General features: G+C 22.4%; 2 protein-coding genes across 2 annotated transcripts in view; one reads left to right on the forward strand and one right to left on the reverse strand.

Annotated features, from left to right (window-relative positions):
* Window positions 1–19,633, forward strand: part of LOC128952451 (vesicular glutamate transporter 1-like) — a 39,100-nt gene extending 19,467 nt beyond the window's left edge. The window contains exons 2-12 of the mRNA XM_054297853.1: window positions 4,511–4,585; window positions 7,220–7,475; window positions 11,615–11,733; window positions 11,844–11,958; window positions 12,774–12,861; window positions 16,879–16,965; window positions 17,053–17,189; window positions 17,298–17,447; window positions 18,158–18,401; window positions 18,941–19,068; window positions 19,142–19,633. Of these exons, the coding sequence (XP_054153828.1) occupies window positions 7,293–7,475; window positions 11,615–11,733; window positions 11,844–11,958; window positions 12,774–12,861; window positions 16,879–16,965; window positions 17,053–17,189; window positions 17,298–17,447; window positions 18,158–18,401; window positions 18,941–19,068; window positions 19,142–19,633 (1,743 nt within the window). The 5' untranslated portion in view covers window positions 4,511–4,585; window positions 7,220–7,292. The remainder of the gene's footprint in view (window positions 1–4,510; window positions 4,586–7,219; window positions 7,476–11,614; window positions 11,734–11,843; window positions 11,959–12,773; window positions 12,862–16,878; window positions 16,966–17,052; window positions 17,190–17,297; window positions 17,448–18,157; window positions 18,402–18,940; window positions 19,069–19,141) is intronic.
* Window positions 19,634–23,025: 3,392 nt separating this feature from the next.
* Window positions 23,026–24,759, reverse strand: LOC128952070 (levanase-like). The gene is made up of 3 exons (XM_054297403.1): window positions 24,566–24,759; window positions 23,969–24,476; window positions 23,026–23,905 (listed from the first exon to the last, which is right to left on the reverse strand). Exons 1-3 carry the CDS (start codon window positions 24,747–24,749, stop codon window positions 23,050–23,052), a joined length of 1,548 nt encoding a protein of 515 aa, XP_054153378.1. The 5' UTR covers window positions 24,750–24,759; the 3' UTR covers window positions 23,026–23,049.
* Between the last annotated feature and the right edge of the window lie 880 nt (window positions 24,760–25,639).

Here is a 25,639-nt window from a genome sequence, read left to right on the forward strand (position 1 = left end):
TAAATATTTTATTAATTCTACATCTATCTTACAATTATCAAACAATTACAATTGAAATTGTATGAATTGAAGTTTTTTGCGTGTATTAAAAATGTATTGTTAAATTATTTTCATACAAAATCATCAATAAATGAAAATTAAACAAAAATTTATGTTTGAACTAAACATTTTTCAAAATACAGTTTGTTCTAAATATAGTCACCAAAAAACAATAATTTCTATGTAAATGTTTGTTTGATGTGTAAATTATTAATACCTAAAAGCATTATTCATTGATTTTTATTATTATTATTATTTAGTTACCATAATGTATGAATTAATGCGTTTTTTATATATTATATTATATGTAGATTTCATATTATATGTATATTTATAATATTTACATGAAAACTTATTATCATTAAGATCCATTATAATGTATAAACAAAATAATATAAAAACATTAGAAAACATTAAATTTTTATTATATTATATATCTTGTAAATGTTAAATCTTTTGTATCATATGTAATGTTAAATGATTTAACTCAAAAAAAAATATTGCAACTATTGTGTATTTTTAGCTTCATTGTATTAAATATATACAGTATATATATAAATAATTTTATTGATATATATATATATAGCTATTCAATCAATTTATTATTATTATTTAGAGACGCCAAATTGATTATGAATAGTCATTTAGTGTAAGGGCAACAAATAAAAACAACAACAATACTAATATTAACAATATATCCCATCACACAAAGTCACCAAATAATAATAATTCCTCATATATATAACATACCAGTCCTCTATGTATGTATATACTGTATATGTTGTCAAAATGGGATGATCGATAGGACTTCACTACTTTTTTTTTGGTGACCCATATGTGTGCTCTTCCGAATAGTAGTCAATCAAATTATATATACCAATATATATACAATATATATATATATATAAATTTATATAATTTATATAATTATATATATATATACATGTATATATGGTATATAAACTGTACTTCCATTAACCAACAAAATGGTCGATATATAGACATTTTTATATTAATAAAAATTTAATTGACAATCAAAAATCATATTCATATATGATTCATATAGAGAATTGATATATTAAGTATATGTATTAATAATATATATACAATATATTAATATATAGTATATTGAAACTATTAGTGATTACATATATTTATTATATATTTGATTGGATAATATTATAAGCTATTAACCAGGAATTTAATATACTGTCTATTACTGAACTATATCTATTTGAAAAATGGTCAGTTTTGTGCAACTTTATATATATATATAATATAATATAGCACAATATATAACTGTGTACATACAGTACAGTACTATTTGATATATTATATTATTGGGTTTGAAATATTTATATACTGTTTGTATATATGTTTCATCTAATGGCATCCAATAGTAAGACAGTATATTTTCAATACTCCACCACATTTGGCAAAAGGCTTTCCATCAATAAAAATGGTTATATATATCACATAGAAATATACAATATATTGTATACAGAAACACACTCATACACATACCTATGGATCTCATGCGCACATGAATACAGTTATATAATAATATACTACTTTAGCTCACTATTTTATTTATTGTATATGTTTGCTAAAAGACATCATTATTATAACATTAGATTTAGCGCACTGTGCCGTACAATATATAAGGTATATATATTTATATATAGATATATAAAGACAAATCGTGACACAGTATTGGAGAATATTCTCTACAGTTTTGTACGACTACTCCACCCGATTCCTTAAGACAGCCCAACCCATTGAATATTGCTATATATATATGAGTGGGTATGTGTGTGTGTGTGTKTGTGTRTGTGTGTGTGTGTGTGTGTGTGTTTGTGTGTTTGTGTATATGTGTATTTATATATTTATTAGTATAAAAATAAACAATTAATTAATTAATAATTTAGCGATTAATTTATAATTAAATCATATTAGCGTTTATTTGAATTAATTATAAGCTTTCACAGATGATATAATTTGTATTGATATATAAATTTTTGTTTTATTAATATTATAATAATAATACAGTGAAAACTTTTCTGACCTTAGTATATGACAAAATGTTTTTTATAATAACTTGAATATTATCACATAAATCAATTGAGATAATAATTAAAAGAATTGCTTAATTAACTATTGTCTATAAATATTTATATTCTGTAAATTAAAATTGATACATAATATTTAATATATATATATTATATGAATACTTTTACTAAAAAACGTTTAAATAATTTAATTAATATATATAGTAATTGCTATTAAACTTACAAATTAAAAATCTATTCTATACAAAAGATAATTATAATTGTAATTATTATTAAAGCAAATTTTTATAAATATATATATTATTGCATTTTTAAAACTGAAAATAATATTTAATTTAGTTTTTATAGATTTTTAATAGAAAATGAAATTTATATTAAATATTTATAAATATTTTTTTTTTTCAAAGTATATACTGTGTTTAAATATAATTTTTTTCATTTATTTTGATATTTTTTGAAATTTGAAGTTAATGTAAATATACATTTAGGCTATTATTGTTAAAAGCATTTGAGAAAACAGAGAGAGAGAGAGAGAGAAAGAAAGAGAGAGATGCGAAAACAAACAGTACTTTCAGTAAATGTGCTGTAAATATACATTATATTGAAATCCCAATATTATAATATAATATTATACAGTATAACATATATATAAATTTATATTATTAAAAGTATCTTTTATGACTTGTATGAATGTATACCAGTTCTCTAACTATCAGAATTAAAACCCATAAATTGTTTGAATACTACATATATTAAGCGTATATATATAACATATAAACTTATATATAGTATATTTATATTACTAGTATATACCATATATTATATATATTGGTGTTGAAGGCAAAAGTTCAGTCAAAAATTGTGTATTAAAAGAGAGAGAAAAAAATAAAATAAAAATCGATACAAACTTTTGCTGTCAAAGTAAGCAAAAAATAAAATAAAATAGATTTCGTAGCAAACATTGTAAAGTACATTATATACAGTTTGATATTTTTAGTGTTGGAAAAAAAGAGAAATTTATTAAATAATAAATAAATTTCTATCTATGGTATCCCCATTGTTAATTTTGTTATCTCGATATTTGCTATCATATAACAATACAGTACCGTAAATATTATTATTAATATTTTAATTATTAATTAAAGTAAAAATTAATTAATTAAACTACAGTATGATATATATATTATAATATAATGATGAATACAATTTTACAAAACTAAATTATAATTATTTTATATATAGTTATCCCATTTGTTTAGTACTATACTATACTGTATAGAATAATATTGTATGTATTATTGTATTATATCTTATTAATATAGTATTACAATAACTATGGATATGGGGATCCCATAGTATAACAATGAAGTTAACTTTCTATAGAAATTTATTCATAAGCAATTTTCTAGAAACTTTCTCAGGGAAATTTATTAGAAACTTTCTATTTGCCCATCTCTAGATATTTTATATTTAAAATATTTTATTATTATTATTTTTTATGTATGATCGTAAAATCGTGATAAATATTTTGGTTATTTTTTTATGAAAATGCACATGACACTTTATTGCTATAAATCCATATAATTTTTGACATTTTTGGGTTATCTAATTATAAATATGTATTGTATATATGTATTATATATTTCTATTTATTACATTTAGAAAAAAAAATATAAAATTTCTTTAACAAATTTTTTTGACAACTATTTTATAGAAATTCAATGCAAATCTTGTTAAATAAAATGTTATAAATTTTTTATAATTTATATATAACTTGAACCGTTTGTATCATATTATACATCATTTATAGTATAGTACAAGTACTTGATGTCTAATGTTTCTAAGCGCTCACCTCCCGGTGCTGTTCAACAAATTTTATACTACTTAATAGCAAATTAAATGCAAATCTAATTTCTATACATAATAATGGTTTGATAGGAAATACACAAAACTCAAATTGCATTGTTTTTAATTTAATTTATTATATTCTGTATCCAAAAAATTTGTGTACAAATTAAGTGATTTTTGTTAGTAATATAGAAACTGTTACTATATTTGGATACAATAAACAGTTAGATAAAAATATATTTAATTTTTGGGAAAAAATTATTTGTACGTAAAATATTTTCTCATTAACTATTATATTTTGATATTTATTGGTACATGGCATTATTATTTATTAAAAATTAATAATAATTAAATTTACTTAATATATTTTAATTATAATTGTGTTTTTATATAAATTTTTAGTCAAGTAATTTACAGCACTTGAAAAACATTTTTATGTAAAATATAAATTATATATGTAATACTATAGATTTAATCTAGTGTTAGTTAAATTATTTTAAATTAACTAATAATTGCTAATTATTATTATTAATTATATTGTATTGTTATTGTAGACGACTTTTTGATGAACAAGACAACGATTCATACGACAAGTTTGGTAATCGTGGCGATGCCCCCGACCTTATTAGGTATTAAAACAATTGGTTTTTATTGTTTATTTACATAAAATATTATGTATATTTAATTGTAATATATATACAGTATATATATATATCAGTATATATTTATATACGATTTTATTTAGTTATATAAAACTGAAATATAGGTAAAATATTATAATAATTATTATTATTATTAAACTAAATTATGTTGTCAACAATAAATATAAATATAAAAAAGTTTAATATCTATATAAAAATATTTTATATCTATATTTATCATTTATTTGGTATTTATTGAATGTTGTCTACACATTGTACTCTAATAAGAAACGGTATGTAAGGAATGTATGTCTATATAATATAAAGTATATAACTTATTACATACTTTTCTAATCTACTGTTGCCGGAGTAGACCTCACATATCTAACTTTATATATATATATATATCTATTTAATCAATTATTTATAGTCTTGTTTAACGCTATAACTTTAATGTATCTTTTATATACTTATAAGTAGTAGACAGTATATAAATTTATTATTAATAATTTTTTTTGGTAATATACAGTATATAATAAATACTGTTGTATTCAGCACTGCAATCAATGTACCGTAATTTTATTTAATATGAAAGTTAATTTAAAATTAATATATTCTAGTTTAACAGATAAATGTATTCAATAATAAATAATAAAAATACATATATTTTAGATATAAACCTAATAAATATATAATACTAGTATATAGTGTATAATGTAATATATATTAAGTTTTGATTTAAATTATAAAAAATATAATTTAATATTAAATAGTATTTGTAAAATATAAAATTTAATAATTATATCAAAATAATTTTTAATAATTCTAATTCTAATATTATAAAAAATAAAAATATAATTTAAGCAATACGATTGTTAATATTTATTATCATTTTATTAATTATACTTTTCAATAGTAAATTTAAATGATTATTATTATTATTTATTATTATGTATTTTAACTAAATCTTTGTTACAATTTATGTGTTAAATATATAGAATATATTCAGTATATTCAATATAATGGAATTATATGTTTAAATCCTTGTCCACAAAGACAGTGGGATTAAGTCGAGGTTTTGTATGTTAGCATACAGTTATCGGGTGTAGGTATGTGTTTGTGTGTGTGTTTTTATGTGTTTGTGTGAGTGTTTTTATGTGTGTGTGTGTGTGTGTATGTATGTATGTATGTGTGTGTGTGTGTGTGTATGTATGTATGTATGTGTGTGTGTTTTTATGTGTATGTTTGTGTGTATTGTGATATTGTGTTTATAAATCAGTTTTTATTTTAGTTATTCTAGTATTATTATTATTATATAACATTATTTTTTAGAACAATATATTATTTGACATATTGTTAAGTCAATCGTAAAATGTATTTAAAATAAATATTTATAAATATGAGAAAATTTTCTTTAAAAAGAGATAAACTTCTTATTTATGAAAAAATTAAGCTATTGTTTATAATAATTTTTCTTTATAATAATATTTATTTATAATAAATATATAATTTTTAAATGCAAATAAAAATACATATGTTAAAATAATAAAATTGTTTTTATTTATAATACAAATTACATTAAATTGAAATATTAAAATAATTTTCCTATTATATAAACTTTTGTATATAATAGTAAATATTATTATATTTATGATATATATATTAAATAACAAATATGCTATTAAAATTAATATATAATAATTATACATTTTAAAAAATACAGTAAAATTTAGCAATTTATAAATCTAATCATTCAAAAAATTTACAATAAAGTGCTCTTTAAGGGGTACATTTTATTTTATATTGTATCATATAAACAATTTGTAAAATAAATATATTATTATAAATAAAAATAAAATGTTATAAAAATTATAATATGGTTATGATTTAATTTAATATTTTGTTTGTGTAATATTATAATTAATATTTTATTTATTATTTGTTATTAGACATTTTAGTTTAGTTTATTTTAATCTTACATATATCCAATAATAACTATTAAAATAATTTACTATCAAATTTATATATATATATATATATATACTAACTTATATTAAAGAATTAATATAATAAAATATTTTTATGCTAATAACTTTAATGTTATTTAAAATAAATAAATATAGAATATAAGTATTCATTTGCTTATTAAACAAAAATTATAAATTTTACGTTTATTTAATTTTATAAAATAAAACTTAACTTATTAATATTGTATAATTTTATATAAGTTTTTTTTAGTAAAACTTTTTAGACTTTATTTATAATTTTAGGTACTATTTTATTTAAAGTATTTATTATTTATGCTTTTAGTAGCATTTAACATTATTAATTCTATTAAAATCTAATAAAAATACAATAAATTAAATATTTAGAAATTCTAACTACTTTTAATTATAATACTTTTAAAGTTCAAAGTAAATTATAAAACATTTTATAAATAATTAAATTGTCATAATTTATTGGTAATGTTAGTTTATGTAGTTTTTTTAAAAAACATTTTTTATTTTCAATAGTTTATAAACTATTTGATGTTTTTGCAAATATACAGTTAAACAACAATTATTTATACAATTTATGGTTATAACTGTTAATGTGATTAAATTTATATTTATAATTTGACAGCAAATTGGGCGACAATGAGAAACAATATGCAACTCAGGACGCGCTGACCAACGACTACTATAACGACCATAAAATGTTTAAAGGAAGGGGAGAGCGATGGGAAAAGCTAATGGAGCCCAACTGTCCCTGTTTTCCAAACATGACTAAGCGCTACACAATTGCCTTTTTGAGTTCATTGGGATTTATGATTAGTTTTGGTATACGCTGTAATATGGGGGTCGCCATCGTCCAAATGATTAGCAATACGACCGGACAGGTTTGTCAATCATATCATATGTCATAAATTATTAAAACATTTATTATATAATTTACTTTTAATATATATATAATAAATTAAATGCATTATTTCTAATATTAGTAATGTAAAATATAATTTTTGTTGTTTATTATACAATATATTACATTAATAATACTTTATTAATGTAAAAGCTAATAGTAATATAAATTATATCATTTAAAATATTAAATAATAATAAATATCATTATGCTATTAGATTTTTGGTATACAGTCCAGACTATATACCTTAAACTAATATTTTACAATATTATACAACTATATAAATAATGACTACTGTATGTGTTTTAGTTATTTTTAATAAAATAAAAATAGTATAAAAATTATGAAATTAAACTAATAGTTACGATTACTAATAAAAAGTAGAAAACAATATTATTTTATACTATACTATAATATTATATTTGTTTATAAAATTATAAAAATAAATTTTAATGACATTTTTCTAAAATATAAGAAACTAATAATATATGTATTATAAATACATTTTAATTTGATAAACTATAATTGATGATCTTGTTTATATTGCAGTCTTAAAAATTTAAAGTTTTTATATATATATATATATATATATATATTACTATATTATATTAAATACTAATTTAAATAATATTAAAAAATGATGTTAAAAAAAATACTTAAAATTGTTTATATATTTAATAAAATGCATTTAAGTAGTTCATAAAATTGACATAATATTTGCTGAAAACGCTTTTAGCGATGAAATATAAGTAATGGTAAAAACATCGGCTAATGGAAAATACATGTCTCTTATTATATATATATAAATATATATACACTTTATATATTGTATATAAAGCTTATTTATCAAGTGATGGTTTACCTTAGAGAATCGGGGTAATGTAATTTCAATGCATTACGTAATTTTATTAACTTAATATTAGAAATTTTAACAATTACGGCTCTTTATATTTGTATATTTGCAACATTAATAATAATTTGTATCATCAAAAAAAAGATTGTAATTATGATAATATATATATATATATAATTATTAGACTATAAACAACAGTTTGATTGTCACTAGATATATAAGCTTAAGATAGCTAAAAATAAAAGTACATTTATTTTCTATATGTGTTTGTATAGTACACTATAAGTATATACATAGAGTACAGTTGAGTCTGTACTTTCAATGTGTATGTATAGCTCCTATGTTTTTAGTCAACATTATATATACTTTACTATAATAGAAAAGCCTTAAAAGCCCAGTGTTTCTAACTTTTATTGATGACATCCTAAATGAGAAGAGACGGCTACACACATACACTATGCATATATACAGAGACACTGACACACATACATAACAAAACCCAATGAAACAGACATTTTTAACAGTTATCACTAACTCATGAAATGAAAGCGAGTGAGTGAGTGAGTGAGTGAGAGAGAGAGAGAGAGAGTGAGAGAGAGAGAGAGAGAGAGAGAGAGAGAGAGAGAGACTTATCTATCGAGGGAATGGTAGATTTAAACACACATACATACACACAAGTCATCTATGGCCACAGTTATATAAATCTGTGATATTACTGTGTATTTGTGTGTTTGTGTACTACACTGTGTACTATATATTGTATTTACTATAAGTTAATATTATTAAAGTATTACATATTTTTTCACTAATGTTTTCAGTATTAGGTTTTAACTTAGTATATAAAAATATAATCAAAGATTAGTTTTGATCTAAACATTAATAACAATAGCATTAAAACAACGAAAATGATTGTGTAATTTCTCAGTAATTTTTAGTATCTGTTTTTCATCATAATTTTTACATGAGTTTACATTATACAGTATATTGTTTTTGAAATGTTTTGTTTTATATAACAAAAATTAATAAAAATATATTAAATAAATTTTGTCTATTATATATATAAATAAAAAGATTATTATTTTATTTTTACGTTAAACTTTAATACAAAAATTTGTAAATAGGTTTTAAAACAATTTTGATTTAAACCAAACAACTAAAATAATATTGATATTTATATATTATAATTGAATTAAAAAACTGCTATGAAATTTCTGCTTTGAAATAATGTATTAAAAATTTTATTATCAATTTTAATTTTTAGAAATTATTAATAAAAATATTAAAAATAAGTTATTACGCAATAATTATTATATTTTTTAAGAAAAACTTTTTATAGTTTGTGTAAACATTTGCGAGAATATTATTAAAAAAAATTATGAAATAAAAATCATAATTTTTAGTATTATTATTATTTTATATAATATTGTCAAATATTGAATGCAGTATTATTGGTTGCTATTTTTCGTGTAAAAAATCAATTAAATTAGATAACAAATTACTAATTTTTTTTCTATTATTATTATTTTTATTATTAGAGGATATTTAATATATTGAGTGTTGAAATGTACATAAAAGTGTTGCGACAAAAGTAAACACAAAAATATCATTATATTGTGTAAACAAAATGAAAAGCTTAACAATAATGTGTGTTCACAGCATTGACACACAAAAAAGGGTCACATATTTGTTGTTGAATGTTTGGCTTAATTTTATATATAGATTATACTATATATATGTATATATATAGTATTAGATCTTAGATACAAAATTCACTATATATTAATATATATAACATTATTATTATTATATATACTGTAATATAAATAGAAAACATATATCTTTTTTAATATCGCTTTTGAACACAAAATTGGATGCATTTTGTTGTTGTTGTTGTCGTTGTTATTATTGTAGTCATTGTTAAAAAAATCGATTAAATAATATATTGTATAAGAAATAAAATAAAATGAATTGATTGCCAATCTCTCTCTCTCTCATTGAATCATTCAATAAAAAAGTCTTTTCTCTTGATTTATATAATATATTTGGATATACTGTAGACTATATATACAATATATTATATAATATACAGTATATTGCTTTTATTGAGAATCTTTGGGTAAACTACTTTAACACAAAATTCAATTGGATGGGCACTGACTGTAAACGGCTCAACATAACTGTATGTATATATTGTACAGTACTGTATATATATGAGTCCTCTTTTTCTAATGTATAGTATATATGCCTATCCATAGTCTCTCTCTCTCTCTCTCTCTCTCTCTCTCTCTCTCTCTCTCTCTCTCTCTTCCAATCTATTGCTTAACTGTATATTTGAGTGTCGATTGCATTCAATATTGAATTTTCCATTTATTCTAATGAAATCACTGTTCGTGAGCTTTAAGAGCAGTCAGTTTTATTTGTATGTCAGCACTGGTAGAAAAACTGTAATGAAAAGGGAGAGAGAGAGAGAGAGAGCACATGGATATAGCCTAGGGATGAGGGAATTGAAGAACAAGTGAATGAATGAATGACTGAAAGAGAGAGAGAGAGAGAGAGAGAGAAATCAGAGAAATACTTATCTTTCAACAGTTTTAAGATGTATTATCTATGAACGGGTGCGCATCCTTGAGCTAAAGTACTGGTATATTAATGTATTCAAGTGTTGCGCACATATATACATATATATCATCTGTATATTTTTGTTAGATATAAATTGTATCTTACAATATAAAATTTTCTATAATTAAATATTTAATTTGATTTATAATTTTTTGTTTTAAATATATATTTTAATTGTTAAAAGTTTTTTTAATTAAAAATGTAATGAATAACAATTATTAATTATTTTTATCAATAAATGTTTTTTTTGCACAAATAGATTATAAGTTAATTGTAACCCAATACAATTTGTTAAAATATCAATAAACAAAATTAAGATTTAATGCAAAAATAACTAAACAAAAATAATTTTTAAATATTTAAACTTATTGTTATATTAAATAACTCATAACTCTTATTTTTAACTGGTTTATACAACAACAAAAATTAATAATGTATCTTTATAATAATCTTATCATTATAAATAAAATTTATAATTTAATATAACATATAATATTTAAAAAACAATAATTTTTGTATACAATATAAATAAATCATTTTTACTTTTTGATTTAATTTTGATTAATATTATATGATTGATACTAATAAACACGTATTATATACTGTGTATATAACAATATATTTTTTTATATATATCTATTTATAGGGACCAGAGTTTGATTGGACACCTGAGACCATAGGTGTCGTCGATTCATCATTTTTTTGGGGATATTTAGTGACGCAAATTCCCGGCGGTTTTCTTGCCGCTCGATATCCGGCCACAAGGTTTAGTTTATTATTAATTTTATAATAGATTAACAAATAAAAAATATGATTATATTTTTATAATTTTGTTTATATATTGTATTAATCAATTAAATTAATTAATTTTGCAGAGTTTTTGGTACAGCAATAGCCACATCGGCATTTTTAAACATGTTATTGCCCGGTGCCGCAAAATTGCATCCAGGTTATGTCATGTTTGTACGCATACTACAAGGTCTAGTTGAGGTTTGTATTCAATATTTTATTTTTGTTAGGCTAAAGTTTATTTTATTTTTTAATTTATATACAAAAAATATATATATATATGATATTTTTATATTTAAAATAAAACGATATATTTTAAAAATCATTAATGCCTAGACGTTATTTTATTAAATTAATTAATGTTATTTATTGATATTTTTTGTAAAGTTTACTTCAGTGTTAATTTATTGGTTATTTTCAATAAATTTAGTTTTAAAATATGGGGTTTAAAAGTTATTATTTCTTTTTTAAATTAAAATATTTTTTTTTATAATTTGTATTATATTATTGACAACAAAACATTTTATTATTTCTAACTTATAGTAAAAGAAAAACTACTAATATATAACTAATAATAATTTATATAATTTAATTTACTAATTTTTAAAAAATTTAATAAAATCTAACATAAGTTATCCATCAGTGAATAATTAAAAATAATTCAATTTGACAACAAAACTATATATGAATTAGTAATTTATTTTTATCATAAAATTACATTTTCTAAATTACTATATATTTATTTCTATTATATATAACATTTGTAATTTCAAATATAGTAATAATAATAAGAAAATTTCTCCATTCATAATGTAATAAAAATTTCTATGTTTTTGTTTGTTATTATTATTATTATTATGTTTTTCATTTCAATACAACCATCCCTTTCCCTAAATAATTTTTTCAATGTCTTTTTATTTATATATTATATTGTGATCATCCATTTCAATGATACGGTCTAACAATCTATTTGTATRTATATATATATATATATATTTGTCTACATTTAAACACAGGGCGTCACATATCCTGCGTGTCACGGAATATGGCGTCATTGGGCGCCACCATTAGAGAGAAGTCGGTTGGCGACACTGGCGTTTTGTGGTATGTATTAGTCAATATAGTATTGTATGAGTTTTATAGTAGTATGGGGTTTGGGATATATAGTCTGACTCTTATAAATTATAAGTTATAATATTATTAAATATATTAAATTTAAAAAACAAAAAAGTTATCCATAATAATAACGAGAGAGAGAGAAAAAAAATATTGCTTTTATATATGTGTGTATTTTTCTCTCACTTTGTAATTGAAAAAAACATTTTAGTTTTCATTGATACACAATACTTGACACAAAATTATTACTAAATAAATAATATAATACCATAGTTTTTAAGTCAAATATTATAGTTTAAGTAATACACCCACACATATATAGTATAAAACATTTTTATAAACACACTATTATATTAATACAATGCGTTGTTAAATGAATTATAATGTAATTTGTGTTTTATAACAATTCAATTTAATTCAATTGTAGAAATAGTTTTCTAATTTTTGCAGAAAAAAATTCTATCAATAATATATGATAATTAACATGTATAATTTTAATTTTATTATAACAATAAAATTTTTATTTGTTTTTCCATTTATTTGATTAGAAATAACTGCTTATATAAATTTTAATTTGTACTAGTTTGTCCCGAGCAACATGTATAGCCGTGCAATTCTTTTACTAATTTAAAAATATTTACTATAAGTAATTTGAATGAGACTTAATTTGTTTATACAACTACTACATAACCTAATGTAACAAAACTACTGAACCAATACACATTAATTCGACTAAACTTTTGAGAAATTTTAGTTTTTATATATATTTAAATAATTTTAATAAAAATTGAAAATTTAATTTTTGCGAAAAAAAATTTGCATTTGAAAAAAATTTACTGAAATTTAACACATGTAGCTAACATGTGCCATAAACTCACACAATATAGCAAAGTGTAATTACACGACACACCAGCCTACCTGTCCCTAAAACCTACCTGAGCTCAATAATCATTTAAAATTTCCCATAGAAATAACATTACTTTAAATTAAAATTGAAAATTTTAACACAAATTGAAAATTTTTGCATTTGAGAAAATTTTGCAAAAATTTAGCACAGGTAGCTTACCTCCCGGTGCCCTGTAACTCATATAATATAGCAAAGTGTAATTACACGACACCAGCCTACCTGTCCCTAAAACCTACCTGAGCTCAATAATCATTTAAAATTTCCCATAGAAATAACATTGCTTTAAATTAAAATTGAAAATTTTAACACAAATTGAAAATTTTTGCATTTGAGAAAATTTTGCAAAAATTTAGCACAGGTAGCTTACCTCCCGGTGCCCTGTAACTCATATAATATAGCAAAGTGTAATTACACGACACCAGCCTACCTGTCCCTAAAACCTACCTGAGCTCAATAATCATTTAAAATTTCCCATAGAAATAACATTGCTTTAAATTAAAATTGAAAATTTTAACACAAATTGAAAATTTTTGCATTTGAGAAAATTTTGCAAAAATTTAGCACAGGTAGCTTACCTCCCGGTGCCCTGTAACTCATATAATATAGCAAAGTGTAATTACACGACACCAGCCTACCTGTCCCTAAAACCTACCTGAGCTCAATAATCATTTAAAATTTCCCATAGAAATAATATTGCTTTAAATTAAAATTGAAAATATAACAATATATTTTTAGCTTTGAATTAAAAAATGGTTGTTGAGGAAGTGTGCACACATACAAACAAACAAACAAACAAACAAACAAACAAACAAACAAACAAACAAACAAACAAACAAACAAACAAACAAACAAACAGACAAAACAAATGTCTTAAAGTTATTAGGATTATGTTTTTTTTTAAATTCAATTGAAAATGTGAAATCAATTTTTTTAAAAGTTTACTATAGTTTTGTTACTCCATTTATATATTCAAATACATTTAATTTAAATATAAAATATATTGATATAATATTTAGATTATATACTAAATATACATTTATACATATATTAATAGATTTATTTTATTTCCATTTTATATTAATAGCAATATCACTACAATAATACATAAAATATCTTTTTACTTTATTTTTCAATAATAAAGTTATTTTATATTTTAATGCTCTCTCTCTCTCTCTCAATGTATATAAATATATAACAACAAACATAAAAAAATTCTCTACTATTATTGTAGTTTTGTTATGTTTCTTATGTTTATTTCCGACATTACAACAGATTTATTGTATATTTGGGTCAATCGATAGAAACCATAAACTGTCACTCATATCACTATATGCTGACATTAGCCCGACTCTGTTCAATAAGAGAAAGAGAGAGAGAGAGAGAGAGAGAGAGAGAGAGAAAGGGAGCTTATATGCACCCGTACTATATATATATACTGTATATATATTGTATTCAATGACTAAATAGATAACAGTATTATAGCGTACTTTTTTGGAATAAAAGATAATAAAATACAGTACAAGACATTGATTTTAATAAGACTAATGTATGAGAAACTCGCGATATTCTCATATACTAACAGAATATTCCTTAAATTATATTATAAATTATATTAATATTAATAATATTCTGTAGATATTTTGCACACAAACACAGACACACTATACAGTGAGTTCACCTAATTTGTTATACACAATGTTATAAGTTATTCATCAATAAAAATCATATTTGCAATCAATCGTGCTTGATAAATTTAATAATTTTGTCAGTTATATCTATGATATAAATTTAATTTATTATTTATTACATTATATTTATACTTACAATATTTAGTAGATTAGAAATTTAGAAAATTATTATCACTAAATAAAATCTTATATTATAGTATATTATATTGTTATAGTTTAAAAATTATATATAATATGATATATGAAGTATTGTTCATAAAATTTTAAAAATTTAGTCAATTAATTATGATATCAATATTACTGTATATACGTTATATAAAAACAGAATAAAATATATTAATAATTAAATAATTTTAGATTAAAATGATATCAATATTTAAGTAAAACTCAATATTTATATATTTATAAATTAAAAAATTTATAACCATAAATTGACCCTAAGATATACTGAATATATATCTAATTATTGCAAAATTCAATTATATTTTCCATTAATAGAAATCATAGATCTGCTTATAAATAGTTAAACCGCTTTTTCGGGTCGGAAAATCTCTATACTATACTCTATACCAATACTATCATTACTATTACTGTTAGACTATAAATATACAGCAATTTAGACATTACTTGGGAATTAAAGGGGTCTTAAGTCCAATAATCAATTATTTGCATTATGTCTATTGTACTGCAATTGTATGTATGTATGTATGTTTCGTCTATGCTTCTGTATGTACAGTATATATATATAATATATATCTGTTTGTGTATGTATGTGTGTGTGTGTGTGTGTGTGTGTGTGTGTGTGTGTGTGTGTGTGTGTGTGTGTGTGTGTTTGACTACTGGTTTGAATGAGATAGCGGATAGTTAGTTAGTTTACTATGCTACCGGTACTCGAAATTAAATTAATGAATTTCTCTCTCTCTCTCTCTCTCTCTCTCTCTCTAACAGTTTAAATGAAATGATAAAGAGTTTGCCAAATAATGTGTTGTGTTTAATAGTGAATAGTAAACTAAGTAGTGTAGTAGTAGTAGTAGTCATAGTGGTAATAGTAAATAGTAATGACTATAAATAGCCATATATACAGTATTTGTAAGTTTAACATACATATACACAGTTGGGTTATACACCAGGAGAGCCACATCACATAGTCATTACACAATTAATTACCACTAAATTAATGTTGATATTTATATATAGTGTAGCAAAAGATATAAAGGAAAGAAAAAAATAAAATAAAACAAATATTCTTGGCATCAATAGTTGCCCAGTAATTGAGTTTTATTTAATGATTATTACTATAAATACATGCAAACATACCTAAATAAAAAAAACACCCACATATATACACACTAACCAAGTAAGCTAACTGTCCAATTTGTCTGTTTACCCCATCCATCCACCAATATGTAGGCTCGTATGCCGGCGCCGTAGTTGGTCTGCCAATGTCTGGCTTATTAACCGAATGGCTCGGTTGGGAAACATGTTTCTATTTTTACGGTATATTAGTTACTAATTTTTAGGAAATTTTGTTATGTTTAGTTGTTTTATATATATATTGTATATCGTATATACATAAATATTTAGGATTTCTGGGTCTGAGTTGGTATGCCCTATGGATGTGGTTATCGTTTGAAAAGCCGTCAAAACATCCGACAATCACCAGAGAGGAACTGGTGTTTATAGAGAACAGCATCGGTATTGTCAATCTGAAGCCCCCAACCGTATGAAACAAATTAATTTGTCTTTTTAATTATTAGACATTAAGACAGAGAGTAATTAATTAATCAATTTTATTACTATTATTATTATTGTTGTTTGGTATCAATTAGTTACAAACGACACCATGGGTTGAGATATTCAAGTCTATGCCGGTTTGGGCCATAATAGCCGCCAATTTTTGCCGGAGTTGGACTTTCTACCTGTTGCTCATATCGCAGCCCATGTACTTCAAAGAGGTCTTCAATTTTGATGTCGAAAAGGTACAGTTATATTGTGTATATATATGATATACAGTATATATATATATATATATTAGTCAATTTAAACATTAATATCACTTTAATAATATATTGTAAGGCATCAAAAAAAATTACACATTAAATTTTTCTCCAAAAAAATTATATGCATTTTATTTGTTGTCTTTAGCTTGATAAAAGATTTTTTTGTATAATTTTTAAATTGTATAAAATTTTAAATATTAAGCATTAGGTTAAATATTTAAAAGTCATTATAAATCCAAATACATTCAGTTAAACTATTCATTAATACTGTGTTTTTTAATATTAATATAATGCTAAAATGCGTATTTGTGTGTGGGTGTGCGTGTGGGTGAATAGGTGGGTGGGTTAGTAGGCTGTACTAAATTGAAATAGATTTCCTGTAAATTTTCCATATAACATATAAATTTTTAAAAAACTATGTAGGTATTTTGTCTAAAAATAATAGTATAGTAATGTATAATATAACTGTGTTTATAAAACTTTAATTTTATTAAAAACTATTTATTTTATACAATAATCTCAACGTTAATAAATAAATTAGAAACTATACTTAGAAATAGGGTTGGCCTATATTTTTATCCTGTTATAATTGTAAATAAAAATATATAAATAATGACATTATATTTAATTATTATTAAAATTATTATATTATTTTTACTTTTGTTAAACTTATCTTTTTTTTCATTTAGTCGGGAATGTTAGGAGCGTTGCCTCACTTATGTATGACATTTGTAGTGCCATTTGGCGGTCATTTGGCCGATCACTTGAGGACTTCCGGCGCTCTGAGCACAACAAACGTAAGGAAAGTGTTCAACTGTGGCGGCTTCGGTATGGAAGCACTGTTTCTCATATTAGTTGGCAGCACATCGAGCACACACCTGGCCATCATTGCACTCACACTTGCCGTCGGGTTTAGTGGTTTTGCTATTTCAGGTATTTTTTTTATATATATACAATCAATGTTTTTCAAGTAATAATAATTGAATTTATAATTGAATTTTATAAATATTTTTTTTATTAAAAAATATTTATAAATATATTTATAAATTATTATTCACATTTTTTGCTATTTGTTTTTTTTCATATCTAGCATAAACATAATGATTGAAATCATCGTTAATGAAATATATATATATATATATTTGACAAAATTTAATGATTGCTCTCAATGTTTATTTTAACTGAATGTTTGTGTGGCAATCATAATAATAAATAGTGTATAACTGATTCGGCTTATAATTTAATTTATGTCTAATACATAATTAAATTTATATAAAAGCCTAGAGTCAATAAAGCAATGAGTTTTATATTTATTATTAAACCATTGTATTATTTTTTAAAAATCTCGATATAATTATAATGTTATATAAGCTTATATCTTGAGATTTATTAGTTATATAATCATTTAAATGTTTATAAATAAAATTGTCTCCAAAATTAGATTTTATTTTTGTTTTTTTTGTTTGCATTAGGTTTTAATGTCAATCATCTAGATATAGCACCCAGGTATGCTAGTATATTGATGGGCATATCTAACGGTTTCGGTACATTAGCCGGCATGTTATGCCCTATTGTAGTCAACCTTATGACAAAGGAAAAGGTATTTTTTTGGGTTTAAATTGAAAGATAATAATATTAATAATTTAAATTTATATACAAATAAAAATATGTAGACACCGACCGAATGGCAGGACGTATTCATAATAGCGGGAGTCATACACATATGTGGTGTCATATTTTACGGTATATTTGCTTCGGGAGAACTGCAAAATTGGTCGGAACCGGTTTCCAAAGACCAGCCCGAGTCGCTGCAAATGCAATACCAGCAGCCGATACAAACACAACTGCCCCCCAGTAGTGGTGGTGATCCAACAACGTGGCCTCAATCGGACGGTACGGCCATAGGCTATCAAACGCAAGCGGCAACCAACACCACTACAAACCCATTCCAACAGGCCGTACAGCCCCAATACGGCGATCAATCATACGACCCGTGGGCCCAAAACGGAACGGTAGGTACGGGTTTGGCCAACAGTTATCAGCCGTCCTATGGAGCAACCGATTCGCAGCAATCGTCAGCGTTTTACGAGACGAGAGCACAGTATATACAACAGCCGGCAACTGACCGCTATCTACACGGAACGGTAGATGACAGGGATTATTGACTTTTATATCGTTAATCAATATATATTCAAAAAAAAAACATAATTATATTTATTTACTATAACTTATTTATAGTTATTATTATTTATTATATAAAAAACATTATATGTGTTTCTAGTCATTTAAAAATAATTGAAACAATTTAATTGTTTTGTTATATTTATTATATTATATAAGTTTAATTATAAATTTATTGTTATTTTATGAATATTTTTTAAGTTAATTATTGCTTAGTATTAATACTAATAATATTTAGTATATTTTATAATCTGTTAAAATTTTGTTAAAGTTTTATTATTTGTTATTTGAATGATCATTGCCTTTATGATTGATTAGATGTTTGAAATTATTATTAATAATAAGTCAATAAAAATCTTACATATTATTATTACATGAAATTTTTTAAAAAATATAATTGTTTTACGATGTGCTTATTTTTATATATATATTTAAATTAACATGTAATATATATATAATTATATTAAATATGATACTATTAATAATAATTGTTTTTATTTTATAAGGTTTTTATTGCAAAAAATCAATATAATTTTTAGAAAATAATTTTAGATATTTAGTAGAAAACAAATTTTATAATTTTAGATTATTTTTACTGCCTGCATAATATTGTATTTATTTATATTTATAAATTAAGTTTTTTAAAATTAGCACAATCATTTTTGCCAATAAAACTAATTTTTTCACTACTAATAATTATAGACGACAATCTAGTAATAGTATACCTAAATATTATTAATAGTAAAATCTAATAAATTAAAAGCAAATAATTTTTTATAATTGTTATTAAAAATAAAACAATTTGCAGGTAGTATTTTATTTTATTTTAGTATATAATTTATATATATACTAGTATATACACTATATATTATATATTAAACTTGTATAATTAATAACCAGATAATCTATGAACAATGGCACAAATAGATATATATATATAGATATTTATTTACTCAATAAATATTAAATATATATATATTTATGCCTTAAACAGTAATTGCGAGACAAATCATTAAGTTTACAAACAAAATGAAAAAATTAATCATTGATAATATTTTGTTTGTAAACAAAAAACAATCAATTTAAATTAATATTTACTAAATGTGCATTTAATTATATAGTTAGGTTTAGTTATAAATATAGCTAATTTTAAACTTAATGCACAAATTTATTATTATTATTATTAAATCTTTAATTTAATTTAAATCTATTCATATCATTAATATAATAGTTTAAATTTAAATAAAACATTATTATTTTATTAATCTTATATTCAAAATTCTTATTATTAGTTTACTATATTATATTTATGGCCAAATGTTTAATCAAAATTTTTTTTATATATCATTATATATAAGATTTGTTTTATAATTTATTAGTATTTATTTATATATTATTAGTGTGTAATGATACAGTATAATATATTAGTAAAAATATTTTCTGTGTTAAACTTCAATGTTATTAAAATATAATTTAATAAATATATATTAAAGTGATTCTGTGATAGTCATTTTGAAAATTATAATCAATTTAAATATTATATAATAAAATTTTTGATTTATCATTATTATTTAGTCATATACAGTATAAATACATAATAGATTAATTACTAAAATAAATTATGATTTTATTAAACATAAAAATTTTCTTAAAGCAGAATAATTTTAATAATCTATAATTATGTTAATAATGTTAATCAAACACAAAATAACCTAACATACAATATTTATTTCATTTTAATGACACAAATGCAATGAAATATTGATATTGATATATAATATAAACTATTTTAAATATTTGTTATGTGAAGGTAAGTAACATAATTATATCATTTTTAATATACATATTACTGTGAATTAAAACTGATGTCAATATTATTTAAATTTATCAGCGTTTATGTCATTAAACTAAAAAAACATTTATAAATTTATCACATATTCCATAAAAAACTAAAATTATCATAAAAATAACATTTATATATAAACATACATATAATTGATGTGTTAGCTGTTGTTGTATTATATAGAGTGTCTATAAAAATTAAAAATATTATTATTATTATTGTGAGAATTATTATAATAAATGATAAAATGTGTTAAACTATAAAAATATAAATAAAATCATTAATAAAATAGTTTTATTATTAAATTTCAATAGATTGATTTTGTAATATGTTTTAATATATATGTTGTTTACAACGAATTTGTTTTATTATATAATTAGATAAAATAAATTACAACTAATTTAATATTAAGCTTTTTAATTATCTATTAACCAATTGATTAAAATCATTAATTATTATTATGTAACAAATTTAATTATAATTAATTTTTAATTAAAGTAAACTAATTAATTGATTTAAATGATGTATTTTGTTAAATATTAATAATTTTAATATGTATATTGAAAATTCATAATAGCAATAAACATAATCTGATTTGTTTGAACTGAAAAATTAATTAATTTTATCTATATATTAGTTTTTGAATAATAATATTTTTTATAGTTTTTGTATAAAATTTTTAGAAAATGGATTGCTATAAATATATTTTTTAATTTTTATTAATTATTGTTTTGTTTCATTATCTACAACATTGCCCTTGGTCACTTTTAAATCAAACATATTGTTGACCCGATAATTGTAATCAATAGTAACACCGCTATCATCGCTGCCGCCATTGTTTAAGACACTCTGTTTTATAAATATATACAAAACTTTATTGACATTTTTTATTACAAGTTTTTAAAAGTAATTTTTTTAATTTTCAAAGTATTTAATTTGTTTTGTTTATATAATTTATTTAAACGATTAGATGCTTTTCATTGCGGTTATGTTTATATGAAGTACGGTATTAGTGGTCAATGGATTGTCAATTATGTGGTATTAAAGGAACGACAGATTACTATCGTTACAAAAGACTTGGAGGAAATCAATGGCAATCATAATTCCGTCGCCAACGACACCGCGAGTATCATATCAGACGATAGTGAAAGTCATATGAGTACCGATTCAATGGATCTCAATAGTCGTCATAGCTATCAGATCTATGATATGCGGAAAATAATTTAAATGGCGTACGCATCGGTACATCAGATGAGTTCGTGTGGATCGGCCATCGAAATGGGACAACCGATATGAGACACTTAGACACTTAGTGATCAACAAAATAGTAGACATTTATTAGATTAAGAAAAAAAATTATAATAATTATTGTTTTCATGAATTTATAAATTTTAATTTTATAATTTTTTTCTCAAATATAATTATTAAATATGCATATTTTATTATACACATTTATACATAATAAATATTTTTACGTATTATAAACTATAGCTTTTGAAAATCGTTAATATTTAAATCATAATTATTATATATTAAATAATAATATAATTTAAAGTTTTATATAAACTTATTATTCCAAACACTATTCAATTGTCTGATGTATACTCTATTGACTTTCAATACTGACGTCCCAATAGTTGATTCATAAAACAAGTTTATATTAGTATTCAGACTATCGGTTGAATAAAATGTATCAGTAATTGTAGTCAACCCGTTATCGGCAAACAATTCAACCGATGCCACATCTAATACGAGTCGCATTGTAATTACGGAACCAGTAGTCAGACGCGGGCCTTCACTTTTCAAGACAAATGATTTGCTAAACTCATGCCTACCGGTGCTATTTCTGTCCACAACAAACTTATTGCCGGATCCGTCAAAATAAACCCGCAAAACATCTTTAGATCCTTTGAATTGCAGACCAAACTTATCGGCATTTAGTCGACCAGAGCTCATGTCGACCTCGAGCTCAATATCGAGAAGTCTAGACTTAATATTTTGGTCGGCATTCAAGTTAAGCGTTTCATTTGGTTTGAGTGGTTTAACTAAAATAATTGTTGTGTTTTGAACAATATTACTAATTTCAGGCACCGGTAGTGCTGCTAATCGTAATTTATTATCGGTTGTCTTAACTAGACTCAGCTCACGCGGTACAGTCATACCACCTCTCCATGGATTAGTAGGTACAGCTACTGCATAGCCCGGATTTACTGACCATCCAATAAACACTCGGCGTCCATTGTTAGGTACAGTGTTATAGGTAACACCGGCATAATTATCTGCTCCGTAGTCAAGCCATTGGACAGTATCGGGTGAGTTATCGTTTCGGTATTGTTTGCCATCAAAAGTGCCGACAAAATACTGAGTTTTTGAATTCAAGTTTACTGTTAATATCCATTTTTCAACTATTGTGCTAAAAAAATAATTATTGACTTATTGTTAATAATTAATTATTATTATTATTAATACAACTAACCCGTTAATTGTAACATTAAGTGGATATAGATCTGGACATTCCCATACACTTTCATGTGATCCCTGTCCCGCACCAAATTCTTGTATGAATTGCCATACCTTGAGGTTATAAGACTTATATAGGTTGACGTGATTTCCGGCAGCAAATATCAGCGCATAATGATCTTTAAATTGCAAAACTTTTGGATCTCGATAGTCACGGAGTTTTGTCGGGTTGGGTATAACTGGATTACTATCGTAGTATTTCCATGTGAGTCCTTCATCGGCACTATAGGCTAACCACTGGTCTTGAATGCCGTCCGTATCATTGAAACCGGAGAAAAATGCTATCATTGTCTTGTTTACAGCACCGGGAGCTGCAAAACCGGTAACATTGTTTACATCTACAATAGCACTGCCCGACCAAATAGACTCTCGACCTCCGACCTGTGGGTATAGAGCTATCGGTAGGTTTTGCCAATGAAACAGATCTTTACTGATGGCATGTCCCCAATGCATTTTACCCCCGTCTAATTATTAAAATTTTTTCAATAATAAATATAAAAATTTTAATAATTTATTAATAATGCACATTAATTTTTAATATACAATAAAATACCTGGGCTTAAGCCGAGACAGTATTGATAAAATAGATGATATGTATCTTTATAATAGACGAGTCCATTGGGATCATTGGTCCAACCCTTGGGCACTGAATAATGTATTTGTTGTCTATAGTCCTCATCATATTCACAATTATTTAAACCGATTAATAAAACTATTATTAAAAAATTGCAAAACATTTTTACGTCAAATATCTGAGAATTTAAATTCTATATTATTATATTATTACTATTAATATAAATTATAATTACTTTATATAAGGTTTTAAAAAAATAAAATAATCATTATGTGAGTTCAAAAATTGATATTAAATTTGTCTTGATAATTTTATAATATATCTAGGTATATTTTTATTTTTACTTGCTTATTTTTACAAATTTAATAACTATTATTGTATTATTATCAAATATTAACAAATTATAAATTGAATTATTTATATAAAAGCTCAAGAACATTTTGTTTATCACAATACAACAGTATTTTAGATTTTACTTATCTTAATGAACATGTTTTTTCTAAACTATTTATCTTATAATTAAAAACAATTATCAAATATACTATTTTTTTCTATTCATTAGATTATTATACAATAGGATACTTAAATTATTTAAATGTCATTCAATATCTTATAATAGTTTAAAGATAACATAATTAATAAACATTAGGTAGTATTCCCACATATTTATTAAAATTATAACTAGTGTTGGCAAAAAAGAGAAATTTATAAAAAATAGAAAAATTTCTAGAAAGTTTCTAAAAGAAATTTCTATCTATGGGATTCCCATGTTAATTTTGTTATCTCGATATTTGTTATCTTGTAACATTGTTATTACAAGTAATAATTAAATATTATTATTAGTATTTTAATTAATAATTAAAGTAAAAATTAATTTATTTAATTATATTTAAATATGATATAATAAAATAATAAATAAAATTTTACAAAACTGATTATTATTGGATTATTATACTTATTTATATAGGTATCCCATTTGTATAATATTATATATACAATATTATATCTCATTAATATATTTATAGTATTTCCAATAACTATAGATATGGGGAT

Source organism: Oppia nitens, unplaced genomic scaffold (assembly GCF_028296485.1).
Source record: "Oppia nitens isolate AA-2021 unplaced genomic scaffold, nextdenovo-longstitch-racon4-pilon3 scaffold1_pilon_pilon_pilon, whole genome shotgun sequence".
In the NCBI taxonomy this organism is placed as follows: Eukaryota; Metazoa; Arthropoda; class Arachnida; order Sarcoptiformes; family Oppiidae; genus Oppia; species Oppia nitens.

Bases quoted from the DNA above. Each gene is read 5' to 3' on its own strand.
- LOC128952070 (XM_054297403.1), bottom strand. From the start codon at position 24,749: ATGTTTTGCAATTTTTTAATAATAGTTTTATTAATCGGTTTAAATAAT. The intron at 24,477-24,565 runs GTATTTTATTGT...TTTAATAATTAG, and splicing joins CTGTCTCGGCTTAAGCCCAG to ACGGGGGTAAAATGCATTGG. The intron at 23,906-23,968 runs GTTAGTTGTATT...TTATTTTTTTAG, and splicing joins CTTAATGTTACAATTAACGG to CACAATAGTTGAAAAATGGA.